This window comes from Lampris incognitus, chromosome 14 (assembly GCF_029633865.1).
Source record: "Lampris incognitus isolate fLamInc1 chromosome 14, fLamInc1.hap2, whole genome shotgun sequence".
In the NCBI taxonomy this organism is placed as follows: domain Eukaryota; kingdom Metazoa; phylum Chordata; class Actinopteri; order Lampriformes; family Lampridae; genus Lampris; species Lampris incognitus.
Genome location: NC_079224.1, coordinates 14,411,319 through 14,430,781, shown reverse-complemented (window position 1 = coordinate 14,430,781; position 19,463 = coordinate 14,411,319). Strand labels below are relative to the sequence as shown.

The 19,463-nt window shown below is 42.0% G+C and overlaps 1 protein-coding gene across 2 annotated transcripts in view; it reads left to right on the top strand.

Annotated features, from left to right (window-relative positions):
* Positions 1-12,490, top strand: part of cplx4c (complexin 4c) — a 32,117-nt gene extending 19,627 nt beyond the window's left edge. Inside the window, exons 1-3 of one of the 2 annotated variants that reach the window (XM_056293976.1) lie at positions 2,681-2,847; positions 10,397-10,484; positions 12,087-12,490. In XM_056293976.1, the coding sequence (XP_056149951.1) occupies positions 2,681-2,847; positions 10,397-10,484; positions 12,087-12,305 (474 nt within the window). In that variant the 3' untranslated portion in view covers positions 12,306-12,490. Of the gene's footprint in view, positions 1-2,680; positions 2,848-10,396; positions 10,485-12,086 lie in introns of those variants that run through there. The other variant, XR_008811368.1, reaches the window with a different exon arrangement.
* Positions 12,491-19,463: the final 6,973 nt, after the last annotated feature.

The following is a 19,463-nucleotide window of genomic DNA, read 5'->3' as shown; positions in this document are numbered from 1 at the left end:
TAAGAGACAAGTAAAAATGAATCGGCACTAATGATAAGTGTTTGGGAAATGTACTTCTTATACAGCATTATTGTAAATGTGTCACCTAATATATATTAGTATTTGTTGTGGTTACAAAGGTTCAGTCGAAGTCTTAGGGATCATTGTACCTTATATAATGACAAGGTTAGAACTCCCTAAACTTACCTGTCCTTATTCTCAGCACTCTGGCTCCAGTCCACAGGGCAACAGAACAGTTTAAACAGGTCCACGCTAATTAGATGACCCCAAATCCGTAGAAGCTGATTATGCATTGTGCGACAGAGACGTCAAATACTTCACTGAGGACTTCCTTCGGGGGGGTGAAGTAGCTGACAAGTCAGCAGAAGTTCACAACTACTGAGTTCTGATCTTGAGGTGACTTGAAGGTGGTGGGAAGTGGAGCTTCATAGTATCTTTTCGTGTCTTGAGTGTTGCTAAAACATAATTAAATTTTTGATATTTACAACTTCTCAATACGTGAATGTAAGTCCTTTCAACCCAGGTAACAGCAGCTGTCACAGAAAGCCAATTTAACCAACCAGAGACAAGTTAGGTCTGTTTTCTGTTTGCTCTCTTGTAGTCCAGTGCATAATCATACTGGTATGCACATATTCATGTGCCTAAGAATTCCATCATACCTAATTTAGTCTCAATGCAAGAGAAAGAGAAGCAATTGGGACATGCTTTAAGCCGGTGGTTCTACTAGCAGCATGATTACAGTTATTTACACCCAATATTTTATACAGGGTGGTCTCAGAAAATGTTAGACATCTAATATTGGTATCACAGCCTACATACTGGGCTTCACAAGACAATCATATTCTGTCCGATGCATAGTCAATAAATTGATATAATTCAGTAATTAAATAACGCTAAACTCATTATTCTGAAATATTTCATTATACTATTTCAAAATGACTTTATTACACCATAATGGCACTTTTCCACTTTTCCTTTTTTTCCCCATTTTACTTTTCTTCATTTGAGAATGACACTTTTATTTCATGGTGAGGTCATCTGTCTGTCAAGACCGTTGGTCGTTGTCCTCACATTCAGGCCAAAGTACCAGCACACTCAACACCGCTATATATTCAGACAGCCTGAGATCTTTTCTGTTAAAAGCCTGGGAAAGAGGAGTGTGACCTGACAGCGTGGCTGAGGGCCAGAGGTCTATTTCTGAGCTACTGAGAGAGGTTGTCAAACATGTGGACGGTATGCCTTCGCCTCGGCCTCAAATCGACTACAATGCCAGACTGCTGTTGTTGAAGCTGGCGCAGGCCCAAGCCTTCGCTGAAGTCACGTAGCCCTGATGCTGACTGAGAGTTAGCATAACTCCGTCTCACACACACACACACGTTTGCAGGCGGCTGGTCTCGCACTAGGAAAACACTGCCAGATACAAGCAACGTAATCGATAGCACAGGATTAGCCGGTCACCAAATAGGTCCAGTGCCGCTCTCATCTTGATTGACAGACGACAACAACATGACACGAGGGTCATTATGAAATGAACAGAGCTGTGAGATGAAAAAAGGAAAACGATAAAAAGAGAGGTAATTGAGAATGTGCTAGTTGGAAAAGTACCAATGTGACACAAAAGTAGTGTTATGAAAAAGGTAATTTTGAAATAAAATTTGTCATTATGAAATAATGAAATAAATGGGATTAAATTTAAGAAGGTAGTTGTAGAAATCAATATGATGGAGCAATATTTCATAATGCGTTTAGCATTATTCAAGAGTTGAAGTACTTCCCAGTTTATTGACGAATTTTATATATTACTGCATTTATTCATGATTATTTACATCCTACATTGTATTTATTTGAATTTGGCTGAAATGAGATTGCATATTAAGAGTCAAAACTTTCAGTAAAATATTTATCTGCATGTGATTTTCTTCATTTAATTTGGTTAGCTGTTTTTTTTTTTCAAAAATAATGCAACATGAATGTGGTGCTATTTCTGTGCAGGTTGCTGTGGTTCTGTTCCTGTTTATGCTTTGGGTGCATTCACAGGTATAAAATTGAACCTTTAAGGACTCTAGTCAAATCAAGTCAAGCTTATGTGTACAGCCCAAAATAACGAAGTTGTGGCAAAGGACTTTATAATCAGTTCAATATGCGACACCCCTTCCCATCCTTGGACCCTCGACTCGGATGAGGAAACGCTCCTCAAGAAAAACAATATCAGGAAAAAAATAGGACCCTTACATTTAAAAAAACAAAACAAAACACAGAACTTTTCTTGCTCAGGGTCAGTGCATTTGTCCATGTAGAAAGTCCAGTTTGATCCTGGAAGCTTTCACCAGAAGGTTGGGGAGCTGGACAACCAGTCATCTACATAATGACAGTCTATCCCAATGGACCTTGTGAGAAGGTGAAGGCTTTTACATTATCAGTAGGCCACTAATTGTAAGCTAAGCTCTTTAGCGGTTTTACTCCAGCTACAGCACATTGATATACATATTCTCTCATCTTGACAGAGCAGTCAGGGGTTTGAAGTGTGAAAGTTCCTGCAGAGCATAGCTTATGTCGATATACCCACACCGCAGGTCACTTTATCGTCCGTTAGGGTTTACGGCTGTCCGGTGGCCCTCTGCTAAGGCCCAAGCCTTACCCCGTCCCTGCACGGCTAAACCAAATTCAGGTGAACTGAGCAATGGCATTTCTCATGAAACACATGTTGGGTGATAAGTTGAAGAATATGTCTGGTGGGGATGGCGAAGAGGCTGCGAAGGTGGAAGCAGATGGAAAGGAGACGCCGGAGTCCAAAGGAATGTCCAGGGAGGAGTTTGAGGAATATCAGAGGCAACTGGTGGAGGAAAAGTGAGTAAGCAGACACCCTCATTACAGTATCGGGGACAAAATGTTTCTTAAATGATGCTGCATGGAAGGTGCTGAACAGGAGGTCTTACTTATTTTCTGAAATGGGTTATTTACATTAATATTAGTTAACTAAAAGTGTAACAGTATTTGAGCTGGCAAATACATGGGTGTAAGTCAGTGGCTATGACTCACACGATGCACCTGAGAATTGCAGAATTTTATTGTAGAAGGTTAGTGTGGAAATGAAAATTCTTGAATCCGTGGATAGGTTAGCGGTCTATCCATCTAGAGAAGGTGATCTGACCCATATTTCCAGCAGCAGCCTTAGCATGTGTGATCGGCCTCATTTAAATGAGCTCCTGGATGATGTGTTTTCTCTGGGCCCTGTTAGCATAGCCTCAAACTGTGCACAGGAGTAGGACAAGAAAAGTTGATTTTGAAAATGAACATTAAGACTAGATGATATATCTCTCTACGGAAATATAACCGCTTCAAAAACAACTCACATGAAATGTATTAAAATATAGGTAATCAGCCTTGTGAGTTTGCTGCAGAAACATAATTCGTGTGTGTGTGTGTGTGTGTGTGTGTGTGTGTGTGTGTGTCAGGAGTATGCGTAATCTTTTTTTGCGTGCGTCAAGCAGCTGCCAGCTGTATAATCAGCTAAAAACCCCATGGCAATTTGAAGAACACTTGGGCTGTACAAATATGTGTTTGTATTCATTTATGTGAAGGATACTGAGATTATCTTGGTCGCTCTGTGAAAATTATGATATGCTTACAGAATACACACTAGCTCAGACCGGGGCTGAGTAATATGTTCGGTTCTTTGTGCTCGTTATGTCAGCTTTAGAGGACTCAGTCCAAATGTGGTGGGAGATGTCAGTCTGCTCTCGGCCACGTTTGTGGAAAAGTTGTGAGATGCAGCCTGCTGCTGTAGATCTTTATTTTACCTCGGAGTCCCTTTATAATGGTTTATTGTGAGCTGTGTACATACCCCACATGCTATCTATAGCTGAAAACAAACCATTCAGACCAGACAGTTTCAAAATTGGTCAAGATAACTCGATGCTTAAGCAAATGCTTTCAGTGAAATAAGAAAAAGGTTGTTCTGTCCTCTCGTGGTTGAAAGTGTCCTCCCTGTCCTGTAAGGATTTTGAGATATTTCAGGAATCAGGAACACTTTATTTGTCATTTCCATGTCATGTACTTGGTGTACATGAAATTAAACAAAATATCGTTTCCCTCAGCCCACAGCAGTGCAACACAAAGACAAAAACACATATCCAAAAACTACAAGAACACACATCCAAACTAACACATGTATCCAAACTAACACACATAACCAAACTAATACATACAACCAAACTAAAAAAATAAAACAATATATATATATACACACATACAAATATAACATATTTATTTATGTCATATATACACGTTTATACACTTACATATATGTATGTATATTTACAACATATATTTATACATATTTGTCATACATGTCATATACATACATACATACACACATACATATATATGTCGGTGTGTGTGTGTGTGTGTGTGTGTGTGTGTATATATATATGTCAGTGGTCAGAAAATGCAAAAAGGTCTATTTTTTTCACTCCCCAGTTTCACAGACACATCTTGTCCCCCATGTTGCCGTCCGTCCTACAAATTGACATATTTCAGAGGTGTGCAGCACGTGGAGGTAAAGTGAGAAAGCGTTTTCTATTACCATCCAAAACACATTAGCACCGCTGCAGGACTGTAGTAAATCGCAGGGGGAGAGGGAACATGTTGAGATCAGAAGGCAGACCAGATTTTTTTTTGATAATCTTTTCGGGAACTCGTCTTTGAAAACAGATAGTTTTCGCCGCCGACTGTCTCTCACGCTGGGCTGCAGGCCAACAGGTAATTCCCAGATTAAGGTCAGTTTGAAGTTTACACTACCGACTTCCGTCTCGCATCTACGTCCACTCGCCTGCCTGCGTCGCTGCTAATAACGTGTGAGGGACGTCGGTGGAGGCAAGCGGGGTTTAAGAGGTGTCTTAAGGTGAAGGTTTTATTTCCCTCTGATCTTAAATTAGCATAAGTAGCAGATTATGCTCTGTGTAGCAGGGCTGCACTCCAGACAGCCACAATTAAACACATCTCTTAGCCTGCGCACTGTAGAAAAAATAATTATTTAATGACCTCGCACACCTAATCTTAACTAATCCCATTGTGTTGGGTATTTGTATGATCCCCAATATATATATTTGCAGTTAGACTAACTTCTCATTCCACATGTGAATGTGTGCCAGGTCAAAACAGTTTGCAAGCGGCGCTCAATATATTGTTCACCAAGCACAAACGGGCATAAGTCAAATCAGATCAGTAGCTGCAACTAATGGATGAAGGACTTAGTTGGCACTAGTTTTTCCTCCAACTCGGTGACAGAAAATCAGGGATTATCCCGTTTGGCCCGCGTCATTTCTTCCACCTGATTCAACAAAAACGTTGTCCAACTTATTGTTGACCGGTGTCTGGATTGGTTTGAACATACAGGGGAGACCTAAGAAGACCAATATGTAAACTGTACGGGGCCTCGTCTTCTATGACAACACAACCCATAGTAAACAGGAGTGGGGGTGGGAGATAAATAATTATTGTAAGTAAAAGAATAATAATAATAATGAGATAATATAATGTGAGTACATAGTGTTGTATATGGGCATGATGGGTTGTGGAGTTGTGGTATGGTATATGGTGTGTCTGTATGTGTGTGTATGTGTGTGTGTGTGTGTGTGTGTGTGTATATATATATATATATATATATATATATACACACACATACACACACACACACACATATACATACATACATACTATATTGCCCATAGTGTATGGGCAATATAGTATATAAGCAATATGGCATAATATATGGACATAGGTTGTTGATTACTCTGTATAGCTGCGACATACCTGTTGTGTTGACATGCTTGCCTCCAATGTCCTGGTTGTTGCTCCATTTAAAAACATTTTTTTAGTTTTTTTTAGTTTTTTTTTTAGTTTTTCTGTGTGAGTGATGTCTGCATGTGCTAGAAGCTGCTGTGTACCGGAGCCAAATTCCTCACTTGCATGGGCACACTTGGCCAGTAAAGTTGATTCTGAGTCGGATTCTCACAGGGGACTCGCAGGGTCACGGATGCAAACATTATGAAAAGAATTTCAAAGGGAAATGCTGAGGAGACCGTTGCTGCCAGAATGGATGAATATGCTGGGGGGCGTGGGGGGAAAGCCTCAGCAGGACATGCACACATATATTTTGGTATATGAGGGATATGTTATGATGGATACAGATGACAGTGGTGGCCTGGCGGCCTGTCCAGGGTGTCTCCCCCGCCGGCCGCCCACTGACTGCTGGGATAGGCTCCAGCATCCCCGCGACCCTGAGAGCAGGATAAGCGGTTTGGATAATGGATGGATGGATGGATACGGATGGACGGATATGGTTTTCGATACCTAGCTACCCAGAGAGGAGTTGTTGGCAGTCCTGGTAGTGTTCTCAGAGGCATTGAGAGACAGGAAGTAGACATATCTACCACACACACACACATACAGCCAGGAACATGATGGCACCGATTTGCCTTAAAAATGAGCCCCCAACCTAGGAAAGTTGTACGTCGGTCAATAGATGAATCTGAGCCTTCTTATTGTAGTAGCTCATCACATGTCTCAATAACTCCATTTTGGACAGACGGACTTTACCGTCCCACAGGGCTCTAACATTTGGGTGTGCCGTGCAGAATGAATTGTTATTAGTGCCATCATGCTTTCTCAGTGAGTGAGTTGGGTTGTTTTTTTGTTTTTTGTTTTGTCTTTTTCTTTCATTTTCGTGAACTCGAGCAACGATAAAAAAAGTTTCTTGTTCCATGCCAAGCGCCTAAAGACAAAACAAAAAAAAGTATAAAATTCAAAATGTTGGCATATTCTTTTACAAATTATAACTCGTTGCATGTGCAACACACGTTTGCAAAATGACCTAGTTAGAACTGTCCATGTTGGTAACCGGAAATAACAATATCGTACGTTTTGATGACATGTTACCAGTGGTGGGCTGTCAGGGCCTTCTCTGCTGACCCTAACAAAGTCAAAATCACAACTGGCTTTTCGTAGTTAAATTGAAGTGTGCCTGAAATGTGTCTGAATTCAATGACTTCTTTTTTCGTGGGGCTGAGCAGGAATTTCCTATGTCATCTAAATGCATCACAGCTCCTTTGACCAGCATTAGTTTGTATTGCTAGCCTTTCCTTTTTTTTTTGTTAGCCTTTCTTGAAGCCATCCATCCATCCATCCATTATCATCTTAACCGCTTATCCTGCTCTCAGGGATGCTGGAGCCTATCCCAGCAGTCATTGGGCGGCAGGTGGGGAGACAGTCCGGACAGGCCCCCCCCATTCATTCCTAGGGACAATTTAGTACGGCCGATTCACCTGCCCTACATGTCTTTGGACTGTGGGACGAAACCACTGCCCCAGAGGAAACCCACGCAGACACGGGGAGAACATGCAAACTCCACACAGAGGACGACCCGGGACGACCCACCAAGGTTGGACTACCCCGGGGCTCGAACCCAGGACCTTCTTGCTGTGAGGCGACTGTGCTAACCACTGCGCCACTGTGCCGCCCAATCATCAGCCAATTTGATTGGCTGATGATTGGGCACACCGATACGGTCACTCAAAGTTGTAATCAGTTTGCAGCTTCGATCATTGGACCGTATCATCAGCCAGCCATGTAGGTTCTCACACACATGGAACTTGACTCCGGTTTTGTGGCTCTCGCAATATACTTAACATAGAATAACAACACAACAATCTTAAGATATATACACAAGGATTAACTATATACAGACGAAATAAGAGGCATCCAGCCATTATCCAAACTGCTTATCCTGCTCTCAGGGTTGCGGGGATGCTGGAGCCCCTGGACAGGCCACCAGGCCATCACAGGCAATAACGTGCAAATAATTTGCTTTATTCACCTCGCTGTCATTTTTGTTTAACTGACATCATGAGGGGGATTAAACACAGACATGCCATGTTAAAACGCTGCTAAAAATACAATATAGGAAATCACCTCAATAGCTAAAATAAAACATTTCCCACGGCTGAGCTATGTTTTCTTACCGTTGCTTTATTGCTGTGAATGACATGAAAGTCATTCATTTCATATCATGAACACCACAACAGTTTAACACATCCAAAGTCTTCTAATAAGGGCCTCTTCTCCTGGTAGGTGAAAAAAGGGGTGGTTTAGGAAAAAGGGGTGATACGCCTGGTGGAGATCTGCACTACTGAGGGCACTCTTCTAGTTGTTTTTGTGCCATGTGGTGCGTGTGTGTGCAGTCTGGCTGCTGAGTGACATAAAGGAAGATCTGATGGTGATGCTGCAGCAGCTGCTGTAGTGCACCGTGGTGTGTTGTGTTTGTTGAAGATCAGCTGTCTCGTTGGTGTTGATCCAGTAGCGCATATCATGCATGATAGTGTATTTTGTATGTGGCCATGTTGGCTGTATCAGCACCAACATGAGAAATGTGTGTGTGTGTGTGTGTGTGTGTGTGTGTGTGTGTGTGTGTGTGTGTGTGTGTGTGTGTGCGCGCGTGCGCATGTGAGGAGGGGGGTGCAGTTCATTACTGAAGGCCCTGACTGAAACCACGGTACGCTACTGCGTATTACCACATATAAGGTTTGACACAGGAGTCCATTACGAGATCGGCATTGATGATTAATGTCTCTGCTGGATTTAGGACACACTGTGTCCTTGTTTTATTTCATACTCCAAGTGCACTGGAAGATGAAATCATGAAAATTAGCTTTATATATATATATATATCAACACGGATACAGGAAAAAAGATTTTAATACAGCACCATTGACGGTTTCGGGAAAAAAAACACAATATATATATATACATTTCTATTAATCCGGAACAATTAATTGTGCTTTGTTTTGACCCGACACATGACTACTGGACTGGTCTGATAAAGCACATTAGGTGATGATAACCTGCTCAGACAAACATAAGAGCAGGTATAGCTGTGGTGAAGAGGGCTGACCTGGAAAAGACTGCTACCGAGTCATCCGGTAGCTTTAGATGCCGCTAATCGTATGAACAGATACTTAGCCACTTAGTCTGTTTTCCCTGACAGATAAAGACGTCATCTAGTAAACAAGTCAAAATAAACAAATAATTGGTCAAAATACTGTACACAACTGTTACTAAACTGTCCAGACTGTCGTTTTGCGATCAGGCAAAATTGGCTGATGGATGGAGAAACTGTGAATTTCAACTGAACTGGCACACAACATGGATTTGATAGGAGTTAGTGGGTTAGCTGAGAGCCGTTGTTGTGAAAAATATTAACCGCTCTTGATGAATAATAAAAACTCGATATCCGAAGCAGTTCACCTGTTTGGATTACATGCTAAAAGTAAAGGCTTGAATCCAGATTGAATTGCTGAAGACTGGTAACACTTCATAGGTTGCAGTGCTGTAGATACTCTCTCTCAAACAAGCAACACATCAGCCTCTCCTAAACCAATCAAATTATTCCCCTACAACAAGTTAATTAGTTTAATAAGATGATGTGTGCTTGAGAGAGCACATACATGATCTCATTGGCTCTAATCAGCCTGTCCTCATGTGAGGGTCCTGTCTAGATGGTAACCCTAGATTTGCGAAACTCTTGCACATGCACACTTGGCTTGACGATGGCAGATAATTGAGGGCTAGAATAAAGTAAGCGTGGGGTTAAGGTTAGGTTGAGGTCGAGATTAGGTTGCAGGTTAGCCATCGGTTAGGTTGAGATAAGTGTTGGGTTAAGGTAAGAGTTGGGTTAGGGTTAGGTTGAGGTTAAGTTAGCGGGAAAGTTGCAAATGAGCAAATCTGAGGTTACCTTCTAGACATGGCCTCATGTGAGATGCTTTCTTAAACTAACAAAATTAACACGGCAACATTAACACTGTAACGCCGCTGATGACACAACACTAGCCTCCAGGAAAGATGTACACAAGGCCACCTGCTTCATAGTCTACCCTTTAATCTCTTAATGCACCGTCCTTCTGTTAGGGGCCAGCCCATTTGGGTTTACATGGATGACGCAGAGTGGATGCAGTTTAAGCAGCAGCATGAGACAAATGCAAACTTGCTGTTTAATTCTGGCAAGTCACATAATTCATACACTAAATGGGTTTCAGGAATACATATATACCGCCTCAGATTATAAGCAATATCCTATTTAAATTGGCTCATCAGAGCTGTTTCTAAATATCACCCTAAAGACTGAGTTTGTTCATTCTGTACAGTAAGACAACAGATGGCAGGCTCTGTAGAGAGAGTAGAAGATTCTTACAAATAAGTAGGTGTCTCGATTCTTCATGAAACTCCATGTTTGAAAAAAAAAGTTTTCTAAAAAACTTTACGACTGAAAAACCCCTGCTTCCTGTTGATGGTTTCTGTCCATTTGACTATAATTCTGACTGTCTCTGTGTGTCTCCTGCAGGATTGAGCGTGATAAGGACTTTGCCATGAAGAAGGCTGAGAGAGCCAATCTACGGGTTGCACTTAGGGACAAATACAGACTTCCAGATGTGAGGATAACTTGATTTACACATCTCTTGGCACAACACCCTTTCCAATCAGAATTTATGCTGGCCAGGTTTTTTATTTCTCTGCTGTACTCCTGCAGAAATGCAGCTTCTGATTACAAAACACTAGGTTCCACTTTTAGAAAAGTAAAATGTTGGCTGAAATGTGTTGGTATTTCAAAAACCTTTTCTGTATTCAGCTATTCTGTAAAGAAGATATTTCAGAACCACACTAATAACACTTCATGTTTTTTATTTACATAATAGCAATAATTTTGTTAATATATCTTTTTTTTGATAAAGCTTTTTTACAGTTAAAACCCGAGTCTATGCTAAAGCCCCTTGCCCATTCAGAGGAACAGGGTTATAGACAGATGGGAGAACATAGCATCAATGAGTTGAATTAAGGTGGCACATAGAAGTCTTACATTTGATATCAATCGGTAGAAAGGGTGGTTGCATTTCCATTAAAATAATTGCAATATGTAAGTTACCAGTGTTACCTTACAATTTCAGCTTTGGTGCAACCAAATGCATTTTTGTGATTGTCAAAATTCACCATTGTATTGCCCTGTGTTGCAAACACCATGCATTTCACAAATGCCCTTAATGACTAATTATCTGATGAAAGTATCTGGCTATAGATTGCTGTAGAGAATCCTCCTCATTGAAACTGAAGTTTAGGGCATCCGGGTGGCATAGCGGTCTATTCCATTGCCTACCAACACAGGGATCGCCCGTTCGAATCCTCGTGTTGCCTCCAGCTTGGTCGGGCGTCCCTACAGACACAATTGGCCGTGTCTGCGGGTGGGAAGCCGGATGTGGGTATATGTCCTGGTCGCTGCACTAGCGCCTCCTCTGGTCGGTCGGGGCATCTGTTCAGGGGGGAGGGGGAACTGGGGGGAATAGCGTGATCCTCCCACGCGCTATGTCCCCCTGGTGAAACTGCTCACTGCCAGGTGAAAAGAAGCGGCTGGCGATTCCACATGTATCGGAGGAGGCATGTGGTAGTCTGCAGCCCACCCCCAGATCGGCAGAGGAGGTGGCGCAGCGACCGGGACGGCTTGGAAGAGTGACCAAGTACAGTTGGGGAGAAAAACGGAAAAAAAGAGAAGCTGAAGTTTATAATGTGAAAGTGAAGGTAATACATTCAGCCCCAGGTGGCAGCTTAGTTGCACCAGGGTTGTTTTGCACTGGTTATGTGGGAGGCCTCGCCTCCTGTGGCCACATGAGCTCATTTACACTTAATGACATTAGGTCCATTTTCTTTCTCTTCATGATCCTTTTGATTTGTTTTACTGCACTGAAGTCAAAATTATACTCATGGTTGATAGTTAAAAAACTGTTAAGAGTTTCAGAGAATATGTAAATTATATCATTTGGAGGGGATCGAAGTGAATGTTTTGACCTGATATTTTAGCATATTTTGGACTACAAAACATCCCATGGAGTACAGATGTGCGTTTGCTTTTTCTCCATTAAAACACACAACGACACCGTCACAATAAACTTGAAGTTGTCGTACTGGGTGGAATCAGGGTTTGGGAGCACAACGTGATCATTTTCATATCTGTTAGCAATTCCTATTTTGGTTTTGTCTCACAGAGTGCTCAAGATGATGCAACAGTTCAGATGGCAGGAGATGACATTGACCTCCCAGAGGACCTTGCAAAGATGGTGGAAGAAGATGAGGAGGAGGAGGAGGCCGACGATTCGTTTCTGGGAAAACTTCAAAATATGGATGTGGATGCGCTGAAAACTAAAGCCCAGGTCACGATGACAGAGGTGAAACAGGCTGCCGAGGAAAAGTGTACCGTTATGTAAACACATACTTGTATTTTCTTCGTATTCACTCGCATCTCAGCTCATTTATTCCAACTCTGTACTGTGAAGTGATTATTTACAATTTGTAAAAAAAAAGAAAGTGAAACTCAATTTAATCCAGCAAGATATTTCCTCCTGTTTAATTCTGACTATTGCCGGAGGACCTTCCTCCCCCTCACCTGTTGAGAGAGAACCATTAAGGAATGCTTTTTGTACATTTTTATATTTCTGTATTTTAAAGAATATTAAAAAGCATGTGGAAAAGATGTCTTTGAGTAAGAGCTCATCCATTTTTTTGTTAAGATTCTCTGCTTTTAATGGTGGAGGGCGGCGCCGTGGTTAGCACTGTTGCCTCACAGCAAGAAGTCCTGGGTTCGAACCCCAGGCCGTCCCAGGTCCTTTCCTTGTGGAGTTTGCATGTTCTCCCCGTGTCTGCGTGGTTTCCCCTGGGTGCTCCGGTTTCCTCCCACCATCAAAAAGACATGCATGTTAGGGTTAATACTCCTGTCTGTGCCCCTGAGCAAGGCAATGGAAAGAAGAACTGGAGTTGGTCCTCGGGCGCTGCAGCTGCCCACTACTGCTATACAATAGGATGGGTTAAATGCAGAGAACAATTCATTGTAAGAATACAAGGACAAAATAAAGTGGCTTTCTTCTTCCTTTCTTTCTAACACACCAGTCCCGGCTCCGATGATGACAACTGGAATTACGGTTGAAGATTAGAAATGTGAGGAGTTGGGTGGCATGGCGGGTCTATTCCATTGCCTACCACACGGGGCTCGCCGGTTTAAATCTCCATGTTACCTCCGGCTTGGTCGGGCTTCCCTACAGACACAATTGGCCGTGTCTTTGGGTGGGAAGCCGGATGTGGGTATGTGTCCTGGTCGCTGCACTAGCGTCTCCTCTAGTCAGTCGGGGCGCCTGTTCGGGGGGGAGGGGGAACTGGGGGAAACAGTGTGATACTCCCACATGCTACGTCCCCTTGGTGAAACTCCTCACTGCCAGGTAAAAAGAAGTGGTAGCAGCGATCGGGACGGCTCGGGAGAATGGGATAATTGTCCAGATACAAATGGGGAGAAAGGGGAGGAAAATAAAAAAATATATACTATATGAGGACTGGGGTCGGTAGAGGGCAGGTTGCACAAAGGTGGACTTAACTTAGACTGGGTGACAGGTGGGTAAGGGTAATTCTTGGTAATGGGTGTGACAAACCAAAAAATTACAAATAAAGTACCTAAAAGTTTCCAAAAGTTGTCTCCCGATGGCAGTTGAAAGCGTGTTGAATGATAATCAAACATATTTAGGTCTTTAGCATCGAGGTCATCAGCCAATGTAATGTTCAGTAACCGAGCCAACTTCATCACCAGTTCAAAGACTGAATGTGTTGTAAATCACGCATGTCCACTGATCAACAACAGCGAAACTAAACAGTTTACATTCAGCCCGGTATTCGTCTCCAGGTTGTCATTTACACTTTGTGAGGAAATTCATTTTTATGTCACAATTATTAACTCGGTGGCGCAGTGGTTAGCATGATCACCTCACAGCAAGTAGGTCCTGGGTTTGAGCCCTGGGGTTGCCCTATCTTGGGGGTCATCCCGGGTCGTTCTCTGTGTGGAGTTTGCATGTTCTCCCCGTGTCTGTGGGTTTCCTCCCACAGTCCAAAGACATGTAGGTTAGGTAAATTGGCTGTACTAAATTGTCCCTAGGTATGAGTGTGTGTGTGTGTGTGTGTGTGTGTGTGTGTGTGTGTGTGTGTGTGTGTGTGTGTGGGCCCTGTGATGGACTGGCGGCCTGTCCAGGGTGTCTCCCCGCCTGCCGCCCAGTGACTGCTGGGATAGGCTCCAGCATCCTCGCAACCCTGAGTAGGTTAAGCGGTTTGGATAATGGATGAAAATACAAACTCAGAGACAAGAAGATATTTGAATCAGCTTGAAGTTTGCCCATTGTGAGGTTTAACAGCCAAATTGTAATGCCACTTGTTTATTAAAAAAAAGAAAAGAAAGAGGGCGCACAAAAGTAGTACATTGACACCATCCAGATTTCTTTTGTTCGTTTATCTCCAAACAGCCTTATTGTACTGTGGCCCGACACGTTTCAAACCAGCTTGTACGTCATGCTGATGTTAGATTAAACCCCACCATAGATGATCCTTTAGTAACGTTGGTAAAAGAATTCAACTTTGCCTTTAATTTCACCCATGCATGTCCATAACACACAATTAGCTGTGCACATACAGTGCCAAAGGTGGCCAGATCGCTGCCGGATGTCGGTGGGCTGGACTAAGTGACGGAAGACGGGAGATTGAACCAGTTATGGATGAGCTAAACGAGGGCAGGACAAGCTGTAATGAAGTCACAGGACCCGGTGATACAACTTTCCACCCTTTTTTTACCCTTACTTTCAGTCACCTCTCTGTCATCCCCTGCTTCTCCCCATCCCCCTTTCCCCCGGTAAGCTGACACAGCGCCTTTAAACGTTAGCTGCTTTCTTGCTAATAGGATCAGGGGGGCTTAGATTGTCATCTGATAAAACTAAGCAGCTTGATAGCTACGCTGCACCCTCTTAACCAATTTGTGCTCAATTAGGATAATGGGGGAAACAAGCAAAGAGGGACAACCTTAATATATTAACCTGATAAAATGGTTACTAACCTCCTTCACTTATTTTGTTATTTCGATAAACACATGGGCGGTGCGTAATAGGCGCATCCAGTGCGCTTTTATGGTGCATCTCAGTCAATAATTGACTGGTCCAGAAATAGTATTTAAAGTAGATGAGATGTGAGGACTAGTAAACCAAGTGGTTCAGAAATGATGCATCTGCAAATGAATTTGAATTTCAAGATCCAAATAATGTGACTTTTTTTTTTTTTGGCTGAGATATGGACCAGAGGCTAGGATTAGATTTAGAGTAGTGTGATTTTTATTGATGCTTGGGTTAGATTAGCACTTAAATTTACACATGTAAAGCATAATCTTTTCAGGATTATTTCAACAGGTTGCTAACTTGAATACATTCTGCATTGTACGAAGGATCTTGTTCGGCTGGTGCTTGGAAGGTGTTCAGGAAGAACTAGCGTTTGGTGCCTTCAATCAACACTTGGCTAAATGGACTCCTTGTAGGCAGAATGCCATCTTTGGTCTATTAAACATGAAGTTTTAGTGAAAGCTTTCCCTGAACTGTGAAAGTCATTATTATGTTGTTATATGTTGGCTGAAAATTGTAAACGGACACGTTTTTTAAATGCTCTTTTTTCACAGGCCCTGAAACACCTTAGCCCTCAGTACACACATAGTGTGGCTTGGTTAGCAGACACAATATAAACAGGTCTTTGGTGTTGACCATTTCCAAATTACCCCTGGACCCCCCCCCCCCTACCGTGAGGGGGTCCAGGGGCTCTGTTATACTGTGGGGGGGCATTTTCCTTGCATGGTTTGGGTCTACTTGTCCCCTTAGAGGGAAGAGTGGCCGCAAATCAATACAAAGTTATTCCGAGTGATCACCTTTATCCTATGATGAGACATCTCTATCCTGATGGGAGTGGTCTCTTCCAGGATGACTATAACCCCATCCACAGGGCACGAGGGGAGTCACTGAATGGTTTGATGAGGATGAATATGATGTAAATCATATACTATGGCCTTCACAGTCACCAGATCTCAACCCAGTTGAACCCCTATGGGAGATGTTGGACGGACGTGTTATATAGCACTCTCCACCACCATCATCAAAACCCCAAATGAGGGAATATCTCTGGAAGAATGGAGTTCCATCCCTCCAGTCGAGTTCAGAGACTTGTAGAATCTATGATAAGGAACACTGATGCTGTTCTGGAGGCTTGTGGTGGCCCAACACCTCACCAAGACACTTTATGTTGGTTTTTACTTTAATTTGTCACTCCTCGGTACGTCACAGCAATTTAATATTTACATGCAGTGCGTGGCAGAATTTCACGACATTTCGACTGGCTTTGCATTGTTTATGCATGTGAGAAAAGGTGTGGGATTATACAGTACAACTTTAGCTGTTTCCAGGTTACATGAAGTGTTATAACCTACCTAGACAGCTAATTACTGCAGCTAATCAACATCCACCTCAAATTCCACTTAGGTAAAGTATCGAGTTACTAAGGCAATTACGGCTGTGTTTAAAAAAAAAAATGATTTCACCTTTCCATTACATGGATATTTTCGATTATTCTGAGATTATTTTGAAAAAGGGTCAAATTAAAAGTCTCTTGTTGAAAATATATGGGTATGATAGCAGTTGAGGGATATATTATGTCCTCGCTCGGTCTCTACAGGCTGACGAATGTGAAACGATGGCCATGTAAAGCTCTCTGCATGCTGGGCTTTCATTGAGGTCACCATATGGCAGCAACCTGCTGCATGTCAAAGCTCGACTAAAGGTGCAGCTCTTAAGTCATTTATTTTACTCTGCCAGCAACAAATCTTACATAGGATAGTCAAAATTAATGGGCTTTGCAGTCTGTGCTTTCGTGGAAAATTATTCTGACAAGCAGCAAAATGGTGTTTAACCAAAGTCACTTAGACTGCGGCTCAACAAAGCCATTTACCAGAATTGGCAATGGAGCATCTTGTTGTTAGGTGTTAGATCTCCTCTTTTAAACTTGTTAGTGTTAACTGGGGAGGTTGTTCATCTGCTCAGCCATGTGCAAATCTTACATACAAATCCTAAACATCGCTAACTCCCTGAGGATCACGCCTCAGCGGATGGAAGGCCCCATAATATTTTCACGACAACTGCCAAAAGAAGTAGTTGAAGATGTCCAGATATTACACACGCCCTTAATTTGATTTAATTTAAGCTAGCCAACACTTCAGTGGCTTCCAGTACCACTTTTAAAACAAGGTGCGGGTTAAATATCACTTCACTTCATCTGGGTGTACATGAAATGTCGGCGTAAATACAGCGTATGATATGTTCAAATCTTTTAGGTTGGATTTTCTGTTTGCCGAGGCAGGAAGTACTAAATTTGTCGTCATTAGATAAGGTCAGAGGAAATCTGTTGTGAGGTATTTAGGCTCATTAAGGATGGGGTTGATCTCTGTGACACTTAGCTGCCACAGCTTTGGACGTGCGAACTGGAAGAAGAGAAGCCGACAGACCGCAGGATAAAACGGTCCCAGAAATTAGAGCGAGAAAATTATTTGTCCTCCAGCACACACACTTTTGATTACCTTTCCATTGTCATGCTCTCAAGATGTGTCCTTTTTGTGCTTTTCAAGATGTCTTTTTTTTTTCTTTTCTTAATATAGTCCTTGTTTGGACAAAGATAACATGCAATCAATTGTGCGAATAAATCATTTCTGTGCCACAGTCTATATAATAGAAGCCATTGAAAGCAGATAATAGTGAATTTGTGCCACAACTTGTTTACCGCTTCCTTGTGTTGAACATCAACAGCCCATTAGATTCCTCTTCTCGGTCGCCTCTCTGACTCGACGCCAGTTTTCTTCCGTCGACTTTCTGCGTTAACCTGTTGGCATGAAAAACCCAAACAAACCTTTTAAAACACAAACAGCGAGCACAGTGACTCTCAGGCTGGAAATGCCTTTAAAAAACCCCAGAACAAACTTCCTCACACCCCACAAGGCACATAAAAAAGTCAGTAAATGATAAGTGGTTCAATGCTTTTTTATTGTTGCTGTTTACTGTGTGTAGCCATCCTAGCTGAAGTCCATCTCTCTTTTCTCCCTTACATTGTCTATAATGAAGGGATTAGTGAAAACTCTCAGTACGAGCCATTATCTTTCAGACAATAGATTTTTTGAAAGAAAGTTTTGTCAAGGCTTCATTAGCAATGGCCTCCCTCCGTGGTCTGAATGCAGGGCACATTTGGAGCAATTACTTGACCAGAAAACAACTGTCAATCATTCTTAAAGGGGAAGGATTCCAATTCATAAACCTCTTACATCCTTTGGTTTTACTTCCATTCTGCTGCAAGCTTTGGTGTCCTGTGTAGTTAAGGGGAGTTTGGTCAGGGGGGGGGGAAGACATTCCATGTGGTTGTTACACACAAGTACCAATAGCGGTTCCTTGCTCACTTGTGCACAGGGGATTTGAAGGACTTAACGGGGAGTAACAAGTACCTACAGTAGCTATCGGAAGTTTCTTTGCTGTCATTCGTCTACTTATGAGCAGGAGTGACAAGATGTGTGCAGCCTAGCCTCTGACGGCAGCCTGAAGGGGGGTAAGTTAACATTAGCAACTTTTTTCCCACGAGCATTATATTTGCATTCCAGCTAGTTTGGAAGATATTATTCAAACATTTATTGAAAAAAAAATTTTTTTTTTGTGTGTCTGATTAGGTTCCCTCATCCCCGTGAAAAGACAAAAGGAATAATAAAATTGGTAATATTTATTTGTGTTGTAATACGCTTTAGATGTAGAATTGCATTTTCATGGAGAAGCAACATTTACTGTTGAAATATAAAATTATATCTTAAACAGAGGGGAAAACGCAAACGACTTCAAACGGTTGATGCAAAAAATAAAATTTTTTTGTAAGGATCTGATTTTAGTGATCAGATTATTTTTTTCTACACATTTTAGTCATGAACTGTACTGAACTCCAGTTTAATAAAATATTTTTTAAAAACTTTCAAAAGTATGTTTCAACTTGCAGATAGAATAATGGACGCTATGTATGCTATTTAGGATGGCCTAAGCCACAATAGGAAAAGACTAAAATGGAATAAGTCAATGTTTTTCTTTGTGATAGAATAACACGTAACTATTATAAAGCATTCTCAATCCATTAACGGACTATCTCAATTAAAAGGAACATACAAATTAAGGAACAAATATACTAATACTGGTCCTTCATCTTTATGTTACCACTTAGATCTAATTATAACTCTTAGTTATGATAATGGACTTTAAAGATAGAATAAAACCAAAGCGTGATGGTTATTGTTTTAAAATATTATGGGGGGGGGGCGCAATATGGTGCCCCAGAGGTAAGAGAGACTATGCCTTAACCACAGGACCTCTGTCAGTAAACAGCTGCCATGCTTAAGTGCCCTTGAGCAAAGCACTGACTCCCTACAAGTCACTGCGGCGCTGTGCTGTAGCTGATCCTGTGTTCTCCCCTTCCTGGTGGAGGAGCAAGCACAAAGACATTTCCCTCAT